Below are 22,936 nucleotides of genomic sequence, written 5' to 3'. Positions count from 1 at the left end.
ATCCCATGTAGGAGAATATTTCCGGTGTAGACTGAAATAACCAGACACCAAAGACTGCCATTTTGCCAAACATAATTGGGTAAAAATGATTGAATGTAAATCGGTTTATATAATTCATATTACATTATTATGTGCGTTGCGACCCATTTGTGTCCACGTCTGGGTGCCAAAAAGTAGCAATTTAGCTTCTTTAAGTAATTTCAAATTCTTTTTTAAAAATTTACTCCCTGATTAGTAGACCCCTGAAATGGATGATTTGAATGTAAATCGGTTTATATAATTCATATTACATTATTATGTGCGTTGCGACCCATTTGTGTCCACGTCTGGGTGCCAAAGAGTAGCAATTTAGCTTCTTTAAGTAATTTCAAATTCTTTTTTAAAAATTTACTCCCTGATTAGTAGACCCCTGAAATGGATGATTTGGAATTACTTGATTGCACACCACAGAATTACATTAAAGTTTTAATTGTATTACCAGTATTGTTGTATATTTAACAGGAATGAAGAAGTTTGAATATAAGGGTAAACAATGGCATGAACAATGTTTCACCTGTACTGTTTGTAACCAAGCTATCAGTAATAAAAGCTTTATACCTAGAGATGAAAAGGTTATCTGTGTTCCCTGTTATGAAGAAAATTTCGCCCAAAGATGTACTAAATGCAGCAGTGTATGTAACTCTATTTTTTCTTAATTAAGGGATAATAAAAATACTTAATCGTAACAAAGGTACTATAATTGTATCGCTGAGTGAAGTAATTTTACTGAAATTTTCAACATGTTCCCTTTACACTATCTATTTTTTTAACTATTATAGTGAGAACTGTCAGCTCTTTATCTAATCTTCCATAATGCTGATTTAATGAAATGTTCAGGCGATCAAATTTGGCGAGTTGAAAAAAATGATGCTTTTGCAAAGGGATATATTAGCTGTACCTGCCATAGAAATGAAGCTTCAATTTTCCATCCACTTTGTGGGAATTCATGACTTGACCACCAGGGCAATTGTGCAGAATGCATCAGTCAATAGTTAAAAAAAATTGATGCTTTTGCATGGGGATTAGCTGTTCCTGCCATAGAAATGAAGCTTCAGTTTTCAATGCTCTTGGTGGGAATTCATGGCTTGACCACCAGGGCAATTGAGCAGAATACTTCAATCAACATTTTCTCTTTATTTCTTTTTTCAGGTTATTAATAAAGGTGGAGTAACTTATAAAAATACACCATTTCATAAAGATTGTTTTACTTGCACTAACTGTAGTAAACTATTGTCTGGAGAGAAATTTACCTCCAAAGAAGAGAAACCCTATTGTGCTGACTGCTATGGTGAACTCTTTGCTAAAAGATGTTGCCAATGTACCAAACCCATTACTGGTAGGTTTACTCTTAATTTGTTAAATATTATCTTGCTTCTGGATGAGTAGTTAAATGTCCACTAAACAACAAGCCACATAACTATTAATTTTGGCTAAAAAATATGGGAAAGGATTGAAAAAAAAGATTCTTGTTCAAAATGTCATTTTGAAATGGATTGTGTAATTTTTGGCTTCCATGACAAATTGGTCGATATTGACATTTTATTCCACAAATGTGACATATTTTCTTAGACAATCATATCATATGAACTTATTTACTGATAACTTGTCTGTGTTGTGATACATGGTTGTGACTCATGAATTATGAGCATTTTAAAATGGGTTATTGCCTGGAGGAACACAACATCAATAAAAAGTGGGTTTAGATTACCATGTGTTATAAAAATCTGATAAATTAAGCAAACAAAATTGTAATCCAATTTTAAATAGATTGGTAATTTACAGTGTGATTGGAAACAATTTTGGATTTAGGACTGGATATTGGTTAGGCCTAAATAATAAGTGCACCTGCAGATTTCGTCAAGGTCATGAGATGTAAACAGAGCTATGCTAACACTAAAATAGCCCTAACCCTATTCACATCTCACGGTCTTGATGAAATCTGCAGGTGGGCTTAATACTTAGACCTGAATCTGGATATTCCTCATATAATGAGACTTATTGTTATTCTATCTAACACAATAAGGATCATAAACAAAGTTGTCAGACAGACACAAAAATGTTGATATGAAGTTCCTCTTGTCTACTTGACTTGGTTAACACGGAAGTACTCACTTGACTCTTGACTCACACCCGATATAGAGCAAAGAGAAACAGCTGTATCTTTCACCCTAGCTCATGTGTAGATCTACAACAATTTATGTTCGAACTGATCATCATTTAAAAGTGTAGTTTAATGGTCGAGGGCGAGACATTAAGTAATATATTGATATTGCATGAGTGCTATATCTATACATTACACATGGTCTTGCACGAGACCATTAAACAACTTGAAATACAGACACTATCCAGCACGTGCATTTCAATGAAATATGTCACGCGGGTCCAATATTTCAACTCGTATAAATAATGTACATTTGGCACGTAGCCTGTGCCATTATTTGAAATAATAGTACGCCAAGATCAAAGGATGACATAATATCTGCATTTTAAATTTATTTATAATATCTCTCTTTACAGGTATTGGTGGTACTAAATTCATTTCGTTTGAAGAACGTCACTGGCATAGTGAGTGTTTCAACTGCGCTAAATGTAGCGGATCAATGGTCGGCCGTGGATTTTTGATGAACGGAGAATCTATCCTCTGTCCTGAGTGTGGTCGCAGTTAAATGTACTTATGTATAATGTAGCTTTAATTTATGTATGAAATGTGTACTTATTTTAGTTAGATTGTGTTAGCTATTGTGAAAGATTCGACTAGAAAGGGGAGATAATCCTGTAGTGAAATATTTTGAAATGGACTTGTAAAGCAGACGGGCTACATATATATCTAGTTGAAAGAAAGATGTTCATTCTGCTAAAAAAAAAAAAAAAAAATGAATGAAATATGTATAGATAATATATAAAATTAATGAATATTTACAAGGTTTTTGTATACACACAGTTACATGTGGACCGTATATTTCAAACAAAAACCTCTTAATATCAAAGCTTCATATTGTATAATTCAATATAGATATAAGCATAAAATGTTAATATATTTAAAACAAAACTTTTAATATTATGAACAGTCGTGAATGCTTTTTTATTTATCTTTTATTGTTTTTAAATTTTAACATATTGAACAGGGCAAGACTTTTAGGCGGTCTATAATTTGTGTCTGTAAAAAGCCCTGGGCCATCATAAACCTGTGATTATAAACACTAATAATAAATATTTTAGCATTTGATTGGATGAAAGAATCAGAATAGTGATCTGAAAAGCGATAACAGTCAAACAAGGCATTAAATAATGTCATTTTTGGGGTTTAATTGATATTTGTAATTTCTTTAATAACCCACATGTGCATAAGCGCATGAGAAAGTATGAATATGCATGAAGATGATCTTCTTAGCAGAGATCACTCTGCAAACCTCGGCAGATTCCGTTACTCTACATCTAGCCTCGACTGTATGACGGTAGGTGATATATACCTATGCCGATACAATTGCGATGCGGCACCGGTTTACTTATTAGGAAAACTTGCGGCTTTTAAAAAGAAGTTATCAAAAGTGCATCGTTCGAAGCGTGTTTAGAATTTTCAGTGCAAAGTTGTCCTTGTTTGAAGAAAATCGGATAAACTTGAAAGAAAGACAGCTTCAGACTTTGAAATATTTGTATGATAAAACTTTCTTCAAAGGCGTTGTCATGGGCAACGCTGTTGCCGTGTTGGTAATCCGGGAACTGGAAAGTAATTCCAATGGGGGACTTTGTCATACAGTCGAGGCTAGATGTAGGGTACTGGTATCTGCTGAGGTTTGCCAAGTGAGCAGAGATATGCATCTAGAGCTATGATACACACGAAGAGAGTGTAAGGAAGAAAGCCATATATCCCAGCAAGCATGTGTCTTGTAATTATTTTGTTTATTTGTAATAATAAAAGTGTACAAGGTGAGGATGGGCTAACACAGATTTGACCAATCCATTTTGTCACTTCCCCATCTCACCCGGTCAATAGATACATTGTAAGCTATGTGAAACAAAATATTATTGTAATCTTTTACATTTCTACTTAGCTATTAATAAAAACCAATGAAGTGCTTCTACAGCAATCTATATTTATTATTATGTAAATGTCATTGTTCAGAGAATATAAATTACCCTCCACTAAATGACTTTTTGTATTATGTACATTGTCACTTGTCAGTATTGTCGGTTGGATGGGACAAAAAACCCGAGGCCCCTGTGTATACATTGGTGTGCACGTAAAAGATCCCTTGGCAGTTGGAATTTGATATAAGACTAGGCCATGGTGCCGTTGCCTAGGCAAAATTTCCCTCATTGCACACAGTTGGTGTATGCCCGCCTTCATTAGTGCAGTCAGAGCAGAACAGTAGGACAATAAACCCCATTTCATTTCTTTCACTTGTGTTTCCCCCCACTGCTAAAGACCCCTACGCCATACGCCAATGGAATTGTTGAAATAAAATTGAACCATGTGTTAGTCCCAAAATGACCTAGTTTGTGTGAGTGGAGGTTAAACTCTCTCTCTCTCTCTCTCTCTCTCTCTCAGTAAGAGCAGGAATCTCCATGATTATGGGAGGGTGGGGTCATGGGTCATGGTAGCTCAAAACTAGAATGAAGCCAGGTTTCTACAGAATAACAAGGAATATTTGCCCAGTCTTATTTCTGGAGAAAAGAAAACTGAATCCCAGGATGTAACATTTGGTAGCATATAGGCCCTACTTATGAGATCATTTGTAGCTGGATTAGGTGGAGATATAACTTCTCATATACTGAGCCCCATAGAAAACGCATCACTTTTTTTTCCCAAATATTTTATTACTAGGTGGTTTTGTATGTATAATATTATGCAATACTATGAACTATTGTTTCACACAAAAAATATCGGGCCGTGTGCAAAAAAAAAAAAATTGCACAAGATGCACATGAAAAACCCAATATTCACGTGCAGCATTGTGTGTGAGCCCTTTAAAAGCATGTTTTCAACTTAATGTGCAGTACATCAACTGTGAAACGTCAATCTGTCGTAATTTGTTGTTGGACATGTGAAGGAATCGAGCTAGAGATGCCGAGACTTACTGAAAATCAACGGAATGAAGCCATGGGAATGTCCAGGGCTGGCATGTCTACACGTGCTATTGCCAGACACTTCAATTGTCATCAGTCCACTATTGTAAGGTTGGTGGAACATGTTTGAGTTACTGGATCAACACGTGACCGTCAACGTCCTGGTCCACAACGCATTACAACCCAGGCTCAAGACCGCTACATCCGGGTCACTCATCTGTGTGACAGATTCCGCCCAGCAACTCGAACAGGTGCAGCAGTCGTCGGAAGACAAGGACCAGTAAGTGCCAACACCGTAAGACGTCGTCTAAGAGAAGTAGGACTCAGTGCACGACGACCTTATGTTGGAGCTATCCTCAGGGATCATCACCGTCAGCGGCGTTTGATATGGGCTCAAGGACACCAGACATGGAGAAGAGTAGACTGGCAAAGTGTGCTCTTCAGTGATGAGAGTCGCTTTCATCTTTATCAAGCTGATGGCCATCAACGTGTGTGGAGACGTCTTGGGGAACGTCTTGCAGACTGCTGCGTCTTCGAAACGGATCGATGGGGTGGGGGAAGTGTAATGGTGTGGGGAGGCTTCACATTTCATCACGGCACCGCCCTACACATTTGCAGGGGTCGCGTTAATGCTGAAGCCTACCGTGGAGGACACACGTGCTACTGACATCTTTGTCGTACTTTTGGTTTTGACCCCTCTGACTTTGTACCCTTGATTACAGATTAAACATCCAGAAGTGTACAAATGTGTTGTTATTGATGTGTTCCCATTTGAATATTGTTCTCAATAAGAAGCAAAATAAATAAGATATGTTTACAGGATCATTTTGTTATATGAAAAACTAAGTGATGCATTTTCAATGGCGCTCAGTATATTTACACATGTAACTAATAACTATACAAAATTAAATGCCCTATGTTAGTTTATAGATATACTAGCAGGTAGTTAGGATGGGTGTACGCCATACAGTGTGCCATGAAGGAAATTTTTGCCCAGACAGCGGGATCTTTTACGTGCACGCCAATGTGTACACGGGACCTCGGTTTTCCATCCTAGAATAAAGAACAGAGAGAGCAGACATCAAATCTTCGTGAAATTTGCCCGTAAATGACTGCAGATTAGAGCCAATGCAACGCCCAGAAAATGTAATTGTCCCCCGCCTTTCGAAGAAAGCAGGGGACTATTAAAATGGGTTCGTCTGTCTGTCTGTCTGTCTGTCCGTCTGTCTGTCCGTCTGTCTGTCTGTCCGTCACACTTTTTGGGGCACGATAACTCTCTTCCTAATTGAGCTAGAATGTTCAAACTTGGTGTATGTGTTGATTAGGTCAATGCCTTGATGGAGTTCGAAGATGAGCATTGAATACCTTAACTAAGTTCGATAATGAACATTTTTTGCTGAGGGTAAGCAGAGTGATAAGCAATTTGATTGGTAGAAACTTTGGAACACAATAACTCTCCTTCTAATTGAGGTAGAATGTTCAAACTTGGCATAGGTGTCTATTAGGTGAATGTTTAAACTTGATGTATATGTAGATGTTCATTAGGTGAATGTCTTGACTGAGTTCAATAATTAACATTTCGAGCTGAAGCTAAGCAGAGCTAATCGATTTCATTTGTCGATGGTTTGGGACAAGATAATCTTGATTCTATCTGATAGAGAGTGATGAAACTTAGTGAAAAAAATAAATGTGCGATTAATTAATATGTGTCATCTATTTATTTTGCAATTTCGGCGGGGACATCAACCTCACTGTTGGCTTGTTCCAATTGTCTTTGATTTTGTGGTGGAACACCTTTAAATGGGTTGGCGTCAAACCATCCTATTAGGGCTATGGACCCATAGACAGAGCAAGGGATGCTAGCCTTCCCTCAGTAATAATCAACCAAATTCAGCAAAATTAAGTCATGATCTCTGGACGTTAAAACCCACCAAAATGTACAGTCCTTTCAATGGTATGATCAATTGAGAACTATAAGACAAAATGGAATGAAGTATTAATAGTCATAGCCAAGCCTCATCAACAAATTGGCATCACACCTCTTATAATCTTTAAAAAAAAAACCCACAAAACATCTTGGTCATGCAAAAGATTGTTCAAGAAAAAATGCCAGTCCAAGTTTCCATCTTATGAAAGTTTTAAACTTAAATAAAGACTAACCTGGTCATTAGAGTGAACAAAAATTGTCTTCGTGTTGATTAAGTCTTAGAGGCTAAATATATAGCAGACCAGGTCAGCCTAAAGTTACTAGCTTCCAGAAACATTTTGGCACAAGGTTGAGTAGCAAGTAACCATCCAAGGGAGATAACTGAGTTACAGAAAATAAGGAATCAGACTAGCAATTATTTGCCCATTGACTTCAATGTTAAATGGCTGTATAACATCACAGGCTGTAGCTTTTTGATCAACATTCCGTTGGTTCCAATCTTTATAGGCACAATGGGGACCACATTTGGCAATCTCCTCATCATAATTTTGTAGAGGGTTGACCATTTAGATTTTTTGCTACGGGGATTTGAAGTTGACTGGGGTGAAAATCTCACTTCCGACGCAATGATTGCTCTGCAGAAAGACACTTTACACAATTTAATCCTTTTTCTCCAATTTTAGACCAAAAAGTCAACCCAAAAATGCAGGAAAAGGGGAGAAAAAAATTAAGGGAAAAATTGTCTATTTATAACTCGCCCTATAAAATAGGGGGAAATAATTACTAGTCTTAGTCCATAAACTGGATTTAGTAGAGTGAAATGAAATGGGATTTAATGGCCTACTTTTCTGCACCGACAGGGCATAATTTTAAGCCATGTCGTGTGCTATGAGGGACATTTTGACAGGACATCGGCGCCACGGCCTACTCTCAGTATGAATTTCCTCTGTCGATGTGCATGACCTCAGTTTTTAGTTCGATCCGAATGACTAGACCCTGTTGTAGATCTAGAATCTTTGTGTACAACATGAAGATTACTAGCAGTAGAAAACACATTCACGGTCTATTTTTTTTACCAAAAGGTGATATAAAGGTGCAGGGAACTCTAAAATCGTTTACCAGCAATATTATTACAGAGGCAGGAAAGGACGGACATATACCGGTTCATCTTTCAAATATTATTTTTTCTCACGCTTTCACACGTTTGCTGGAATCGTGCATTATACCCACGTTGTTGCTGTGATAGCAGTCCACGGGTTAAGGCAGGGTGAGACGAAAAATCGAGGTCCCGCACTGCAAATACCTTAAGGTGCATAGAATAATCTTTGGCACTTTGAATTTGAAATAAGAGTAGGCCGTAGCGCCTACTAGGCTACATGGCACCATCTAGTACAGTTCTATGATGCCACATTAATCCGGATTTGGTAGAAAAGTTAAACCCCATTTCATTTCATCATCCCACGTTACACTACTGCAATAACATGATCATGAATAATATCGGGGTATCATCTGAGATAAACATAACTCGTATCTTGAATGTTACAAGAACGCAATATACACAGGCCTTTTTGTAATCTCCAGATTAGATATAAAAAGCATTCTATGAGTTTTTGATTTGGTCAACATCCAAGTTTTCCTTTCCGATAAATTGTTGTCTTTGGCGATCATTATTTCCAAACATTTTGTGTTGGCGTATTTCCAGCTTTGCGTAATATCTGTTCAGGCTTTAATTTATATACTTTCATGGCCGGGTATCTTATAAAACTATAATATCCAAAATGATATAAAACTTCATCACCGCACAGATTTCAAGTGCGATTTATAAATATAAGCCATCGGATACACAAGACGGACTTTAATGTATGTTATCGTAGGGTAAATGAAGTTTCATTATCAACCCTTTTCAGAATTTTAACCTCTGTCCCACACGGCTAAAATTGAAAGTGAAAATGGGTATATTTTGTACGTTTTCAGTGTGCATTGAATTTCGAGACTGAATATTTGAAAAAGTGTATATCGCATCGACTGAGAATCTTTTGTAAATTGATAAAGTTTAAACTGGCATTAACTATGCCAATTTTGGAGTTTATGTATACAATAATGACTTTGCCAGAGGCTGTGGAAATCACGAAAATAAAAGTGAATATTTCATTTTTTCCACATTTTGGCGCGAAAAGAATGCATTGGACATTGCGTGTGATGCTAAATTCGGTATATATAGGGGCCTACATGTACACCAAAAGTTGACTTAGAGAGTTATACTCCTATAAGAAATGTGAGTTTTTATAGCGCATGAAAACTTGAAAAAAATTACTGAATAATTTATGATCCGTTTCAACACTCTAATTTCAAATGGCCTATCTCAGCGAGTTTTTGGCCTAGCTGAGGGGTAAAATTTCCGATTTTTTAGTTTAAGTAAGGCTAATACTATAACATAATTTTTTTTATAATATTTTGGAGGGGGTCATGTTCCCACCATTAGTCCAGTTGATATGGAATGACCAACGTACATATTTCCATCTCACTAGGACGTAAAACCCAACTTAAATCATTTCATTTCATTTCATTTCTCTTCTCGGTACATTCAACCAAAAATGTCAAATCATCGAGTCAGAGCGGTTTTTATAGATTGAGTCAACGTCAATGTGGCCTTGAACCCGTGACCCGCATGGCATAAAGACGGAAGTTTCAAAGGGGAGGGCTATAGTGTTGTAGAAGGAAGTGTTAGAATGTTGTCACTTTGAATTTCGGAAATATTGTGGTAAGAAAAGTCTAATGTGTTCATATACATCAAATCTAACTAAGCTGATCCAAAGGCTAATTTAGTCTTGAAAACACATCGCACAAATGTTTTCACAAAGTAACAAAAAACAAGCATTTTGTCAACAGCCTCAAAAAATATGACTCATGCTTGCAGCTTATGACAGTACCGTACATATATTTTCGTAAAGTAAAAAGGCTACAATTATTGGTGCTTGGTAGATCCATAATCTGATCTGATTATAGCTAATCTACATGGTCATGCCACATTTAATTGTTGTAGGCCTACCTTCATTGGGTCAAGCATACCCATCATGGGCTTTAAAATAAGATTGAGTGATTGTTTAAACTATTGTCTATTCAATTTCCTAAAAGTAACACTTACCATTTAGTTATATTAGACATACTTAAGAAGCCTATATAATTCAACCTAACAGCAGTGGAAATTATCTCATATAATAAAAGCAGAGAAATATAACATAGCCATTTCCATCTTAGTCAAAAGCCAAAGGAGTGCCACACACAAATTAAAGGTGTGGATACCTTATACAAAGGCCCTACACACTAAGTGAAAGTCACTAATTCAGATGGACTTGCTTAGAGGTGAATCAAAAAAAGTCCAGACTGTATTATTATTACTCAGAATCTAGTATGATCCAAATGGATTTTTTGTGCATTTTTCAATTCTGAGTGATATTATTTTGTTATCCCTGAAGAATCATTATCAATATAATCTGTGATAACAAACATTCTTGGATACGATATATCAATATGTTTGAATATCAAAGAGTAATCACTCACTTGTACTCGTGTTGGACTTTCGCAAATGATTAAGAATATAATAATAATAATAATAATAATGCTTTATTATACAACTGCATGGCATATACACGAGTATGATAAAGCATACTATACAAAGTACAATACAATAATAAACAACAAGAACATAGAATAAGGTTTACAGAGGTTTCTAAAAGTATATTAAATTATATTAATAATGTTTGTAATGTATATATTAGGCCTTACATATAGCAAATGGTATTTAATGTCTATTTTTAAACGTTGCAACAATCTTGTATACATTTATCAGCGTTCATTATATGCATTATTGAATCATTCAAACTAGTTACTGTTGTAAAAAAATTGAAGATTTTCACTTTGAGTTATTAAAAGAGCTGTCTCATTTATATTTTAGTAAATAATTCTGTGTGACAGACTCGAAGAAACATTTATCTTAGTGCCATACCTACATGTGGCAACTTTTCCATACACAAGTCGAAATCCACCCTTTACAATAGATGCCCTGTGAAATCTGGGGCTGCTAATTCATTAAGAGTACTTCTGTCTTCATTGTATGTATGTTATTATTTTCAGATTGATCAGTTGTAAATATATCTTAATTTGTAAAAATGTGGAAAGCATCAGCTGGTGTCAACGTTAATGCCAAAAATATAATTCAGGATGATGATGATTGGGAAACTGACCCAGATTTTGTTGTGAGTTATTAAAACATAAGGAATTATAGACAGAAAGAGAGAGAGAAATGGGGTTTACTGTCCACTGGACACAAACTAGGTCATTTTGGGGCAAACATATGGTTCAATTTTATTTCAATAAGTCGCTTGCGTGTCGGAAAGCGGAGGACCCGTGGAAAACCCACAATGTGGAGCAGGTGACCCTTCTCTTTGTCACATACACCGGGGAATCAAAACCGTGCCACTTGACTCAATTACAGACCTTCTGATCCATCGCATACGCATTAGCCATTCGGCCACCCGAGCCCACTAAATTATAGGCAAAGTATTTGCAGTTGCTAACTAAGGCAGGTCGTCCCGTAACGGTCTTTAGAAGTGGTATGAAAGTAAAGGACCCAGGAAAACCCATGATGTTAAGCAGGCTACCCTACTCCTTGTCACATACAAGCGGGGAATGGAAACCATGGCAGTTGACTCAATGACAGACCTTCTGATCCAAAGCATTAACCATTCTGCCACCCAACCCCCCCTAAATTATAGACAAAGTATTTGCAGTTGCTAACTAAGACAGGTCATCATTCAATGCTGTGTGTCTGACCAATCAGTTTTGAGATTGTCACTCCAGTTTGCCAGATGTTTAGAACAAGCTTATTGTAAAATGTCAGTATGACTGCAACATTTTGATACGGTTTAAATTTGTATGCAAAATTTTGGAAAGTTTACTAATTTGTTGTAAGTAAGACAGATTAATATTACCGTTATTCACTTTCGTAAGTTACACCTACACGATGCTGGTTAAACAACAGTTTTACAATTCTTTAGAATAACTTGATTATTTACTTAAATTAGAGATTTATAATTAATTAATGCATATATTTGAAGAGTTATTTAAATTTGCATTATAATATGTTATGTTTATATTTTTTAAGAATGATGTAACTGAAGAAGAACAGAGATGGGGAGCTAAGACAGTTGAAGGTTCTGGTCATCAGGCTTCTCTTAGGTAAGCAATAAAGGTGTATTTTTATTATAGATTGATGCAATGGCACATTGAGAAGAACTTTATAATTTGTATCCCAGAGCAGATCAAAAATCCCATTTTCGTTTTGGAACACAATAACTCTGCTACTAAATAAACAGGGATTATGCAAGAACTAAATCTGACTATTGCAGGTCTTTCTTTAGGACTGAAATATTATATAAATTATTAATTAGACATTAATTAACATTACAAGACCTTAATCAATTCTTGATGCCTTATGACGGGTCCGATTTTAAACAGATTTGAATCTGATCTGCGTTTCATTTTCAGCATATCCTCTTAACATTATCTATTTTTTAACTCTTATAGTGAAAAACTTTCAGCTCTTTATCTAATCTTCCATAATGCAGCTTTAAGCTAGAATATTCAAACTTGTTCTTGTTTTGATTAGCTAAATCACTTGACTGAGTTTGATGATGGAACATTTTCAGCTAGGCTAAACAGAGATAAGCAATTTGATTGGCTGAAACTTTAGAAAACAATAACTCTACTTCTGTTTGAGGTGGAGTGATGAAATTTTGTACAAAGTTCCATATCATCAGTACCTTTGACTATGCTTGATAATGAGCATTTTTTCCTTAGGTTAAACACGGTGATAAACTCTTTATTTGCTTGATGCTTTATGAAAAGATTAATCCTGAAAGTAATTAGTATGTGTTATCTATTTTGTGATTAATTTATTATGAATAGTTTAAAAGAGCTGAGAAAAGATGTAACAAAAAATGATGAAAAGGTGAAGAAAGCTCAGTATGAAGCTGGTCCAAAAGCATCCCATGGTTATGGTGGACAGTTTGGTGTAGAAAAAGATAGAATGGACAAAGTAAGTAAACTAGAGAGTTTTGGGCGTAGCAAAACAAATCAACATTTTTATTTTCACACCACATTCTTCTTAAAATTTGCCATTATTATTGAAATTTATTAATCAATGAAACAAATTTTGATAGTTACCAGCTAAAAATGACACAACCTCATTGATTTAAGCCCAAGTATTTTTTAACCATTTCTTTGGATTTTTTATGTTAATCTGTTTTGTGGGAACAACAATCTGTTTTCATTGAAAATTTAATATCTTTATATTTAATTTTATATTTCTTTCTTGACACAGTAAGACAAAATTTACTGTCTTGAGCCATGCTAAAAAATTAAGAGTTACTGGTCAATATGAACAATTGAATATTCCTGTGGATAAAATGTTCTCTCAAATTTATAAACAACTCGATGCCGCATAGAGCTTGCCCCATTACTGATCAAAATAAACCCAATTCAATACTTTATTTTGATCTAAATCAAAGAGGGTTTTTTTTAAATTGGCTAAGTCTCTAACTCAATATCATCCAAAGTCTTCAGCATTGGAAAGACAAGTTATTTGTCAATTTAAATCAACATTGATCTTACATATTCCACAACGTTGAAACCATATTCTTATCTGGAGAGCATGCGCAATAGACTGGAATAACCAGACGCTAGAGATTGCCATTCGATTGAGACTTCTGGTCTATTTCGCCGAACATAACTGATTTAAAATTACAGTAAAAACTGAAACAGTTGAATGTAAATCAGTTTATATACATTCATATTACATTGTTATATGCATTGCGACCCATTTTTGTCCATTTCTGTGTCCCAAATATTAGCGATTTAGCTCCTTTAAATGTTTACTGCAGGACAACAGTGTCTGCATTTAACTAATTATTTGTTTGTTTCTTCCAATAGTCTGCTGTAGGACATGACCACTTGGAGAAGCTAAATAAACATGCAAGTCAAACAGATGCTGCTAAAGGCTTTGGAGGAAAATACGGTGTACAGACAGACAGAATTGATAAGGTAGAATTATATATTATATATTATTACTGAAGGTGTTTAGGAGGGGGGGGGGAGAAGTGATCTAGTGTTATACGGTCTGTCGTCATTGATAAGGTAGAATTATATATTAACGGTATATATGATTACTGGAGGGGTGGGGCGGTAGGGTTTGAGTGATCTAGTGTTCTAATGCTTTATGTTCATACGGTTTGTCATCATTGGGTCAAGTGGTTTGGTTTCCAGGTTACAAGACGTAGCGTCAGCTGTCCAACCTGGTGGGGTGTTTTTTCTTGAGGACATCTGCACAGATTTAAAAAAACTGATATTTCCGTAATAGTTTGTCCACAAATTCAAATTTTATCTATCAAGCTTCATTAAAGATGCATTATGTGAGATTTAGATAAAGAGCTGATGATAGTTTTCTATATAATATAATAGTTTAAAAATAGATAATGAAAAAGGAATATACATGTATTGAACATTTTAGTCAAATTACTTCATTCTGAGGGAAGTTATGACTGAAGAATAACATAGTCTTGATTTGATTGCTACCGTTATTACAATAATAAACAAAGTACTTGATTATCCATTTCTAAATTAAATTATAAAATGGCGATCATACTTCAATCCGTTCAAAATCACAACCATCCGATGATCTAGAGAGTTGATTATGGGCTTGTCATATGGATAAATTCTAGTTAATAATTTATATAAGACTTGAGGCCAAGAGAAAGACCTGCAATAGGAAGATTTATCTCTTACATAATGCATCTTTAGATCTAATTCATTAATTTCATAAGGTTTTTTTTTATTTCTTGTAAATTACAGTAAAAACTGTCTAGTTGGATATTCACTCAATTATCACAATGTCAGTCTCATATAATTGATGATTAGCTGGATATAACAGTCTAACCTTTAACAACCTAACTTTATGGCAGATCATACAGATGACACTGAAGTCACGGAATCGTCCAAAATTTTCTGAAAAACGTAACTGTACTAGTAGCGTATGTTATATTTTGGTTATGATGAAGTCGATGTGAATCAGAATGAATTTATCTGTAGATTTCACAGCATTTTATCCATAATAGTTATATTCACAATATAATGTGATTTTATTTGTGAATATAGCGTGGTAATGATTTTTTGTAATATCATCCAGCCCTACATATTTTATTCATATTTTACTGTTATTTTATTTTTAAGTCTGCCGTTGATTATAAATATGAAGGGAAAACCGAGAAGCATGCATCTCAAAAAGGTAAAATACCATTTTTATTATTTTCCATAAGCAATTTTAATTTGATATCTAAATTCAATACCAAATAATAAAACGAAGTTACACCTGACATCAATCTGTTTCTGAGAGGACCCTCCAACCAGAAGTCAAATTTACAGATATATGAAAATATTTCTCAGGAAGTTATTTACTAGTTAATTCATGAAAAAAAAGAATTAACATGGATTTCTTGCCAGTCATGAAAATATGTGGTAACACTAGTTACAGATGACTTTTCTCTGTTTGAAAATTCTAATTTTATGTCAGATCTCTGATTTCAACAAGGGCAACCAACTTTACATAGAGCTGGTGTGTCAGTAGTAATGTATCTACATGTGGTCTAAGGGGAGGTAATTTAGGTATGTGGAAGGGTTATTTCACAAATCAGCTGTTCACTTTTTCAACCAATAACTGTAACTTTTTCAGATTATAGCCAAGGTTTTGGTGGAAAATATGGTGTACAGAATGATAGACAGGATAAATCTGCTGTAGGTTGGGAACATAAAGAACAAGTAGCAAAACATGCTTCACAAAAAGGTATGTAATTTACGGTTAATGATAAATGATAAGGCCGGCTCCATTTTTCGTCATAGGTCACAAGATGTAAACAGGCCTAGCGCTAATCCCAACCCTAGCCCCAATGCTTACCCTAACCCTAACCTACAATCTCGCCAACAATCACATGCCCTAACCTTATTTACGTCTCAGCGACCTTGACAAAAATTAAGCTGGCCTAAACAAAAAGATTTAGCCATAATTTACAGAAAATATTTTGAAAACGTTACTTTAAAAAGAAGATTCTGTTCAACCATACAATTACTTTTATTTGAAAGTTTATTTTTTCTGTTGCATTAGTAAAATAAAGATGACTTAATTTCTGAATTCAATTAAATTAATTAAAGATTATTTGTAATTGATCCATTGTCGGTCACCCTTTAATAATTCAAACATCAAATGTAATCTGTCAATTAATGAAGTAGTCTATAATTGTTTATAATTGTTCCATTGTCAGCCAGCTTTCAGTAATTCAAACATTAAATTTTGCTCAGCCAGCGACACTACAGCCTACTCTTATATCAAATTCCAACTGTCAAGGGATCTTTTACGTGAATGCCAATGTGTACACGGGACCTTGGTTTTTCGTTCCATTCGAACTACTAGACAGCTGTCCTTTTCAGGCCCTCCGTCCTGCATCACTGATATTAAGCGGGAACCACACCAGAAAATCTAGATGAACTTTCTTGGTCAATGCAGGAATCGAACACCCAACCTCCAAACTAACGAGCCAGCATCTTACCCACTTAGCCACCGTGACCCCCAACACTGCAAGGATTATGGAGTAATGACTGCCTACACGTCTTAGTCTCACCTTGTAAAAACCCAAAAAAATTAACAAATAATGTTTTGTTTTTTTTAATTTATTTAAAAGATTATTCAGTTGGTTTTGGTGGTAAATATGGTGTCCAGAAAGATAGACAAGATGCTTCAGCTCAAGGTTGGGAAGGTGTCAACAAAACAGAATTACATCCATCTCAGAAAGACATGAAAAAAGGTTTTGGTGGAAAGTTCGGTGTAGACAAAGACAATATGGACAAAAATGCTGTAGGTTATGGTGGAGGTGTTAATAAGACGGAACTTCACCCATCCCAGACGGACATGAAAAAAGGTTTTGGTGGAAAATATGGCGTTGACGAACATATGGATAAAGGAGCACAAGGCTGGGATGGTGTTAATAAGACAGAGCTTCATCCATCTCAAACGGACATGAAGAAAGGTTTTGGTGGGAAATATGGCATTGACGAGCATATGGATAAAGGAGCACTGGGCTGGGATGCTGTTAATAAGACAGAACTTCACCCATCTCAGACGGATATGAAGAAAGGTTTTGGTGGAAAGTTTGGTGTGGATAAAGAAAGTATGGATAAGGTACCATTACAAACAGTTTTATGGTCATTAGTTCATCGCAGTATCTAAGCGCATATTATTTATGTAATGTAATAATGTATACCCAAGATCAAGGAGAGTGAATGTGGGTAGAAATAATAATGTATTTAAATGTTGATATATTATAGTCAGCTGTTGGTTATGAAGATAATAAAGGAGTTTCTAGTAGTTATCAGAAAGTTCGAGCTAGTGGCAGTAAGTATATATAAACTATTAAATTTAAACCTTATCCTGCTAATAGTAATATTTACTACACGACCATATCATATATTTCCTTGATTATTACTACTCCAGAGCCCTGTTTCTTGAAATCTTAACTAAAGATAAAATCCAAATTTTAGTAGATACTTCAATTTTGATTGGCTAAGCACTAAAATCAACCTAATATTATCCAATCAAATTACTAAAATTTGTATTTTATCTTAGTTAAAATTTCGTGAAACAGACCCCAGATTTACTGCAAGTCATCTTAACAATTAATGAAATAGAGATGTGCCATATGTTAGTCTTAAAAGGACCTAGCTTATGTTGAATAGTCCTAAAACCCCATTTTACATATATTTCTCAAATTTGCACACATTCTGGTTGAAAAATCTAACTCTGAATTCGTTTTTATATTGCCGTCGCCCCCCATCCGTCTGTAGGGACGTCCGTCCATCCGTCGTCCACAATTTCTTGTGAACACTCTACAGACTACATTTATCATCTAATTTTTTTGAAATTGATATGTGGCTAATTCCAGCGTGACAGTTGGGACAGAAAAGGTGACCAAGTAAAATGTCAAGCCCATTCTCTATCTGATACTAAGGATAGAAGAGAATTTAAACATGGTATTTCCTAGCAAAGAACATATAGTATCACATAAAATATGAAACTTAACTCAGTAAAATAATCTGTAGATGTCATCACCTAAACCATGACTGTGACAGACGGGACATTAATTTGCATCCATTATTCAAAGGATTTATTCAAAACAAAAATTCTATCTCAATTCAAAATTAAACTACATTGTTATAATGATGTCAATTTTCCCATACATTAGGCTTCAAATCTTGGGCAAGGATGAGAGTAAATGTTAAAAATATACTTTCAGGGGTTAGTTTTTATGTGTGACAGACGGGACAAAGCTATTGTGACAGACGGGACAAATTTGGACAAGAGAGAATACAAACTTATTTGAAATGATAAAGATATTGGGAGTAAATGATGAGTGATAAAAAGTTGTCTTTCGATGTTTGAAATCCATTCCATGCTTCTAATTGAGATGTTTAACTGTTATGTCTCATCGACTGTGACAGACGGGACATTAATTTGCATCCATTTTTCAAAGGATTATTATTCAAAAAAATTTCATTCTCAAATAAAAATTAAACTACATTGCTATAATGAAGTCAAGTTTCCCATAAATTAAGCATATTAAAAATATACTTTTAGTCGTGGGTTTTTATGTGTGACAAATGGTATAAATTTGGATAAGAGAACTTATTTGAAATGATTAAGTAATTGGGAGTTAATGATGAGCGATGAAAACTTGTCTTCTGATGTTTGAAATCGATTCTATGGTTTAACTGTTATCGCTCAGGTTTTGGAACCATCTTGTATCATTCAGAATTTGTTTAAATTCATTTATTTTTTAAAACAAACTACATGTATGACAAATATAATATAACACTGATTTGACAATTCATAATAGAACAAAGATTGCTGTTTAAAAATTATTTCACGTTTTAAAAAAAAAAATCTGGTACTAGTACTTTTAAAAAAAAACCCAGAATAGATTTATAATAACAATTAAAGATGGATAATCTTGAAGTAATTTGTCATATGCTCTGAATATAAATATTTTAAATTTGGTATATTTGGATATGGGGGCTTCAAATACATGTACCTAATCTGCAATCCCAAATCAACATTTTAAAAATTCAAAAATTTCAAATTGGAGCAACTTTGACTGCGGTTTCCCAGAAATTCCTCAAGTTAGCCAACTTTTGTGGAAGAATTACTGTAGTTTGTTGATAACTACAGCTGAACTATCAAATAATAAAAAGTGATCAATGACAAATGGTCTATCAAAATTCAACAATGTTATTACAAGCTTTTTAAAACTATTTGAAGGTAAAAAAAAGCAGATTAAAGCAGGAAAGCAGCATTATAAACTCTTGTGACAGACGGGACATTTGTGACAGACGGGACAATTGTGACAGACGGGACACATTTCAAATACAATTTTCACTTTGTTGATTCATGTTAGATCTAATTAATTATATGTTCTGAATCAGCCATATAAAGGAGAAGATAGCTATTATTGTTAAACTTTTAAATATTACCTAGTTCTGTTAATATAGAAACGTTTCAGTGTATTCTGTGACAGACGGGACAATAAGTTATAGTTAAGATTTTCAGCTTGAAAGATGCCTTAACTTACCCTCAAAGAAATTATATAACCTGCACAGTTTATTACTAGTTTATATGATACAAATATGCCACTATCATCATTTTCCACCCCTATTTTATTACAACACAGCAATTTATTTTCAGGCTGCTAAATTATAACCATTTTTTAAAAATGACCAACAACTTTGGCGCCTGGTATTTTGGTGATAACATAAGACAGATGAAATATCAACTCAATTTAAATAACTTCAACATAATTATATTGAAAAAAAAATGCAATGAACTTCCTCCTTATCATTTTATTTTTGTTCAAATGTGGAACATTGGCATGGAATTAGCCATATGCTGTTTGCATTAGTGAGATGAAGAAGCCTATTTAATTTCAAGAACTTCCGTTAATTTCTTCTGGAGTTATGGCCCTTGTTTCACTTTGTTGCACCTTGTGAACGCTCTAACGACAAAAGTTATCAACCGATCTGTATGAAATTTCTTTGAAATTGATATATGTTGTTTGCATTAGTGAGATGAAGAAGCCTATTTAATTTCAAGAACTTCCGTTAATTTCTTCTGGAGTTGTGCCCCTTGTTTCACTTTGTTGCACCTTGTGAACGCTCTAACGACAAAAGTTATCAACCGATCTGTATGAAATTTATAGGCATCATTTAAATTAGTAAAACAAAGAAGCCTATGGAATTTCAGCAATTTCCCTTAATTACATCTAGAGTTATGGCCCTTGTTTCACTTTGTTAAATCTTGTGAACGCTCTAATGACAACAGTTATCAACAGTTATGGCCCTTGTTTCACTTTGTTGTACGTTGTGAATTCTCTAACGACAAAAGTTATTATCTGATCTGTATGAAATTTACATGTATCGTTTAAATTAGTAAAACGAACAAGCCTATTGAGTTTCAGAAAATTTATGTTAATTACATCTAGAGTTATAGCCCTTGTTTCACTTTGTTGAAACTTGTGAACGGTTGAACGACAAAAGTTATCACCAAATCTGTATGAAATTCATATGCATCATTTAAATTAGTAAAATAAAGAAGTCTATTGAATGTCCGCAATTTCCGTCAATTACTTCTAGAGTTATGGCCCTTGTTTTACTTTGTTGAACCTTGTGAACCTTCGAACGACAAAAGTTATCATCCGACCTGTATGAAATTTATATACATTATTTGAATTAGTAAAACGAAAAAGCCTGTCGAATTTCAACAATTTCTGTAGATTACTTCCAGAGTTACGGAACTTGTTTTAGTTTTTAGAACCTTGTGACCCTCAAACGACAAAAATTATAATGTCATCTGTTTGAAATTGTCTATTAAATTCCCTCTAATTTTGTCGACCACTCAGGTGATTTAGCTGCTGTGGGCGTATGTTTTGTTGCCTGGCAACCTATCTTTTATTTGAGTGTTTATTGAAATATAATTTGAATGAAGAAATATTAATAATTGCTGTTTATAAAATGTTTATATTTGTTTGTCATTTAACATGAAAGATTCAAAATCAATCATTAAAATTATGTTGTAGAATCTGTATGATTTCTTAAATTGTCGGTCACTCTGAAAAATCTTTAAAGTAACTGTCACTCTGAAAAATCTCGGTGATTTCACAAACTGTTATATGTTTTCCAGGTTCGGAAGGTGCAAGCAATTTAAAAGCCAGATTTGAAAACATGGCCAAATCATCTGAAGACGAGAACAGAAAAAGGGCAGAAGAAGAAAGAGCCAGACGACAAGCTAGAGAAGAACGGGAGAAAGCTGCTCAACAGAAACAACAAGAGGTAGGCCTAAATATCAACAACTTTTATTAAAGATACATTATGGGAGATTAAATAAAGAGCTGGCAGTTATCACTATAATAGTTAAAAACTAGATAATGTAAAGGGTATTTGCTGAAAATTTCAGTCAAATTGATCCACTCTGAACAGAGAATTTAGCGAGTGAATTTTCGGCCTAGTCTCGATCATCATTATTAAAGTCGTTACAATAAAAAACATAGTCTCGATTATCCATTTCATGATTAATTCATGAATAACTGTTGAGCAGCTTATCGGATCCTAATCCAGTAAATATCGCAGGCTAGCGATGACATCGAGAGTTGATTATGGTCTTGATAAGTTAATTAATGTCTAATTAATAATTTAGATAACATTTCAGGCCTAAAGTAAGACCTGAAATAGGCAGATTTAGCTCTTGCATAATGTATGTTTAATATTATATGTTTAACAATTGCTAAATGCCATATGGCAATAGGTTGCATCAAACACATTAAAGTAACGATGTGTGAATTGCATTTTTCGTAAAAAATATCAATTTCTCACGGCTTAATCCATGCTAATATGTACTCAAGATTGATTATTTAATATTTAAAGGAGCTAAATTGCTAATATTTGGGACCTACAAATTGACACAAATTGGTTGCAAAGCATATAACAATTCAATATGAATCTATATAAACTGATTTACATTCAATCGTTTCCATTTTTACTCTAATTTCAAATCAGTTATGTTCGGGGAAATACGCCAAGAGTTCTCAATCGAATGACAATCTCTAGCATCTGGTTATTCCAGTCTACATAGTATTTTTTGCACATGCTCTCCAGATAAGAATATGGCGGACCGTTTGACATGACTTGTGGAATATGTTTAGCGGCTAGCCTCGTTCTTCGAGTCCCTTGTTAAAAATGGGCCTGAAACACATTATGGTACACGATTCGTGTACCAATGATAAAATGTTTATTTTGTATTAACCATTGGATATCAGAAGCCCATCTTTTTCCGGTAAGATCACAGCATCAATGTTGATTTAAATTGACAAATAATTTGTGTTTTCAAATGAAGACTTTGGATGATATTGAGTTAGAGATTTAGCTACTTTAATTAAGAAAACAAAATCAAAATACCAACACTAGATAATCTCCCGGCTTGGATTCAGTAGGATTTAAAACAGGCCCATCAATTGTGTTCACAGGCAAATAAACATGGTGGTGTCTTGTTACATAGGGAGCAGCATAGATCAGTGTAAATTTCAATTTTTAAATACTGAACGGAATTCAACACTTTTCAGTTGATATTCGATTCAACTTTCACAATATTGTAGTTTTCAGGGTATTCCTATGGCACTAAAATCATGTAGTATTCTATTTCATTATGTATCATTTTGATAATTACAGTAGGCCTACTGCTCAAGTCGGCACCCTTTC

At 34.5% G+C, this 22,936-nt stretch overlaps 2 protein-coding genes across 8 annotated transcripts in view; both read left to right on the top strand.

Moving 5' to 3' along the window:
• LOC126812039 (four and a half LIM domains protein 2) overlaps window positions 1–4,187 on the top strand; it is a 95,489-nt gene extending 91,302 nt beyond the window's left edge. For all 7 annotated transcript variants that reach the window (XM_050538207.2, XM_050538208.2, XM_050538204.2 and 4 more), the window contains 3 exons: window positions 502–671; window positions 1,189–1,375; window positions 2,557–4,187. In XM_050538207.2, the coding sequence (XP_050394164.1) occupies window positions 502–671; window positions 1,189–1,375; window positions 2,557–2,705 (506 nt within the window). In that variant the 3' untranslated portion in view covers window positions 2,706–4,187. The remainder of the gene's footprint in view (window positions 1–501; window positions 672–1,188; window positions 1,376–2,556) is intronic.
• Window positions 4,188–9,671: 5,484 nt separating this feature from the next.
• LOC126810628 (src substrate cortactin) lies at window positions 9,672–21,544 on the top strand. Its single transcript, XM_050535810.2, has 10 exons — window positions 9,672–9,794; window positions 11,168–11,289; window positions 12,198–12,271; window positions 13,001–13,130; window positions 14,024–14,134; window positions 15,320–15,374; window positions 15,819–15,929; window positions 16,822–17,318; window positions 17,465–17,531; window positions 21,366–21,544. The coding sequence occupies exons 2-10, from the start codon at window positions 11,203–11,205 to the stop codon at window positions 21,542–21,544; spliced, it is 1,311 nt and encodes a 436-aa protein (XP_050391767.1). The 5' UTR covers window positions 9,672–9,794; window positions 11,168–11,202.
• Window positions 21,545–22,936: the final 1,392 nt, after the last annotated feature.

The sequence above is a fragment of the Patella vulgata genome, chromosome 2 (assembly GCF_932274485.2).
Source record: "Patella vulgata chromosome 2, xgPatVulg1.2, whole genome shotgun sequence".
Lineage (NCBI taxonomy): Eukaryota > Metazoa > Mollusca > Gastropoda > Patellidae > Patella > Patella vulgata.
The sequence above is the reverse complement of the archived record's forward strand: the minus strand, read 5'-3'. Positions and strand labels throughout refer to the sequence as shown.

What these genes read in the sequence shown, in the direction of transcription:
- LOC126810628 (XM_050535810.2), top strand. Translation starts at nt 11,203, where the DNA reads ATGTGGAAAGCATCAGCTGGTGTCAACGTTAATGCCAAAAATATAATT. An exon ending in GGTCATCAGGCTTCTCTTAG is followed by an intron (nt 12,272 to 13,000) that starts GTAAGCAATAAA and finishes TATTATGAATAG; the next exon opens with TTTAAAAGAGCTGAGAAAAG. An exon ending in ATAAAGAAAGTATGGATAAG is followed by an intron (nt 17,319 to 17,464) that starts GTACCATTACAA and finishes GATATATTATAG; the next exon opens with TCAGCTGTTGGTTATGAAGA.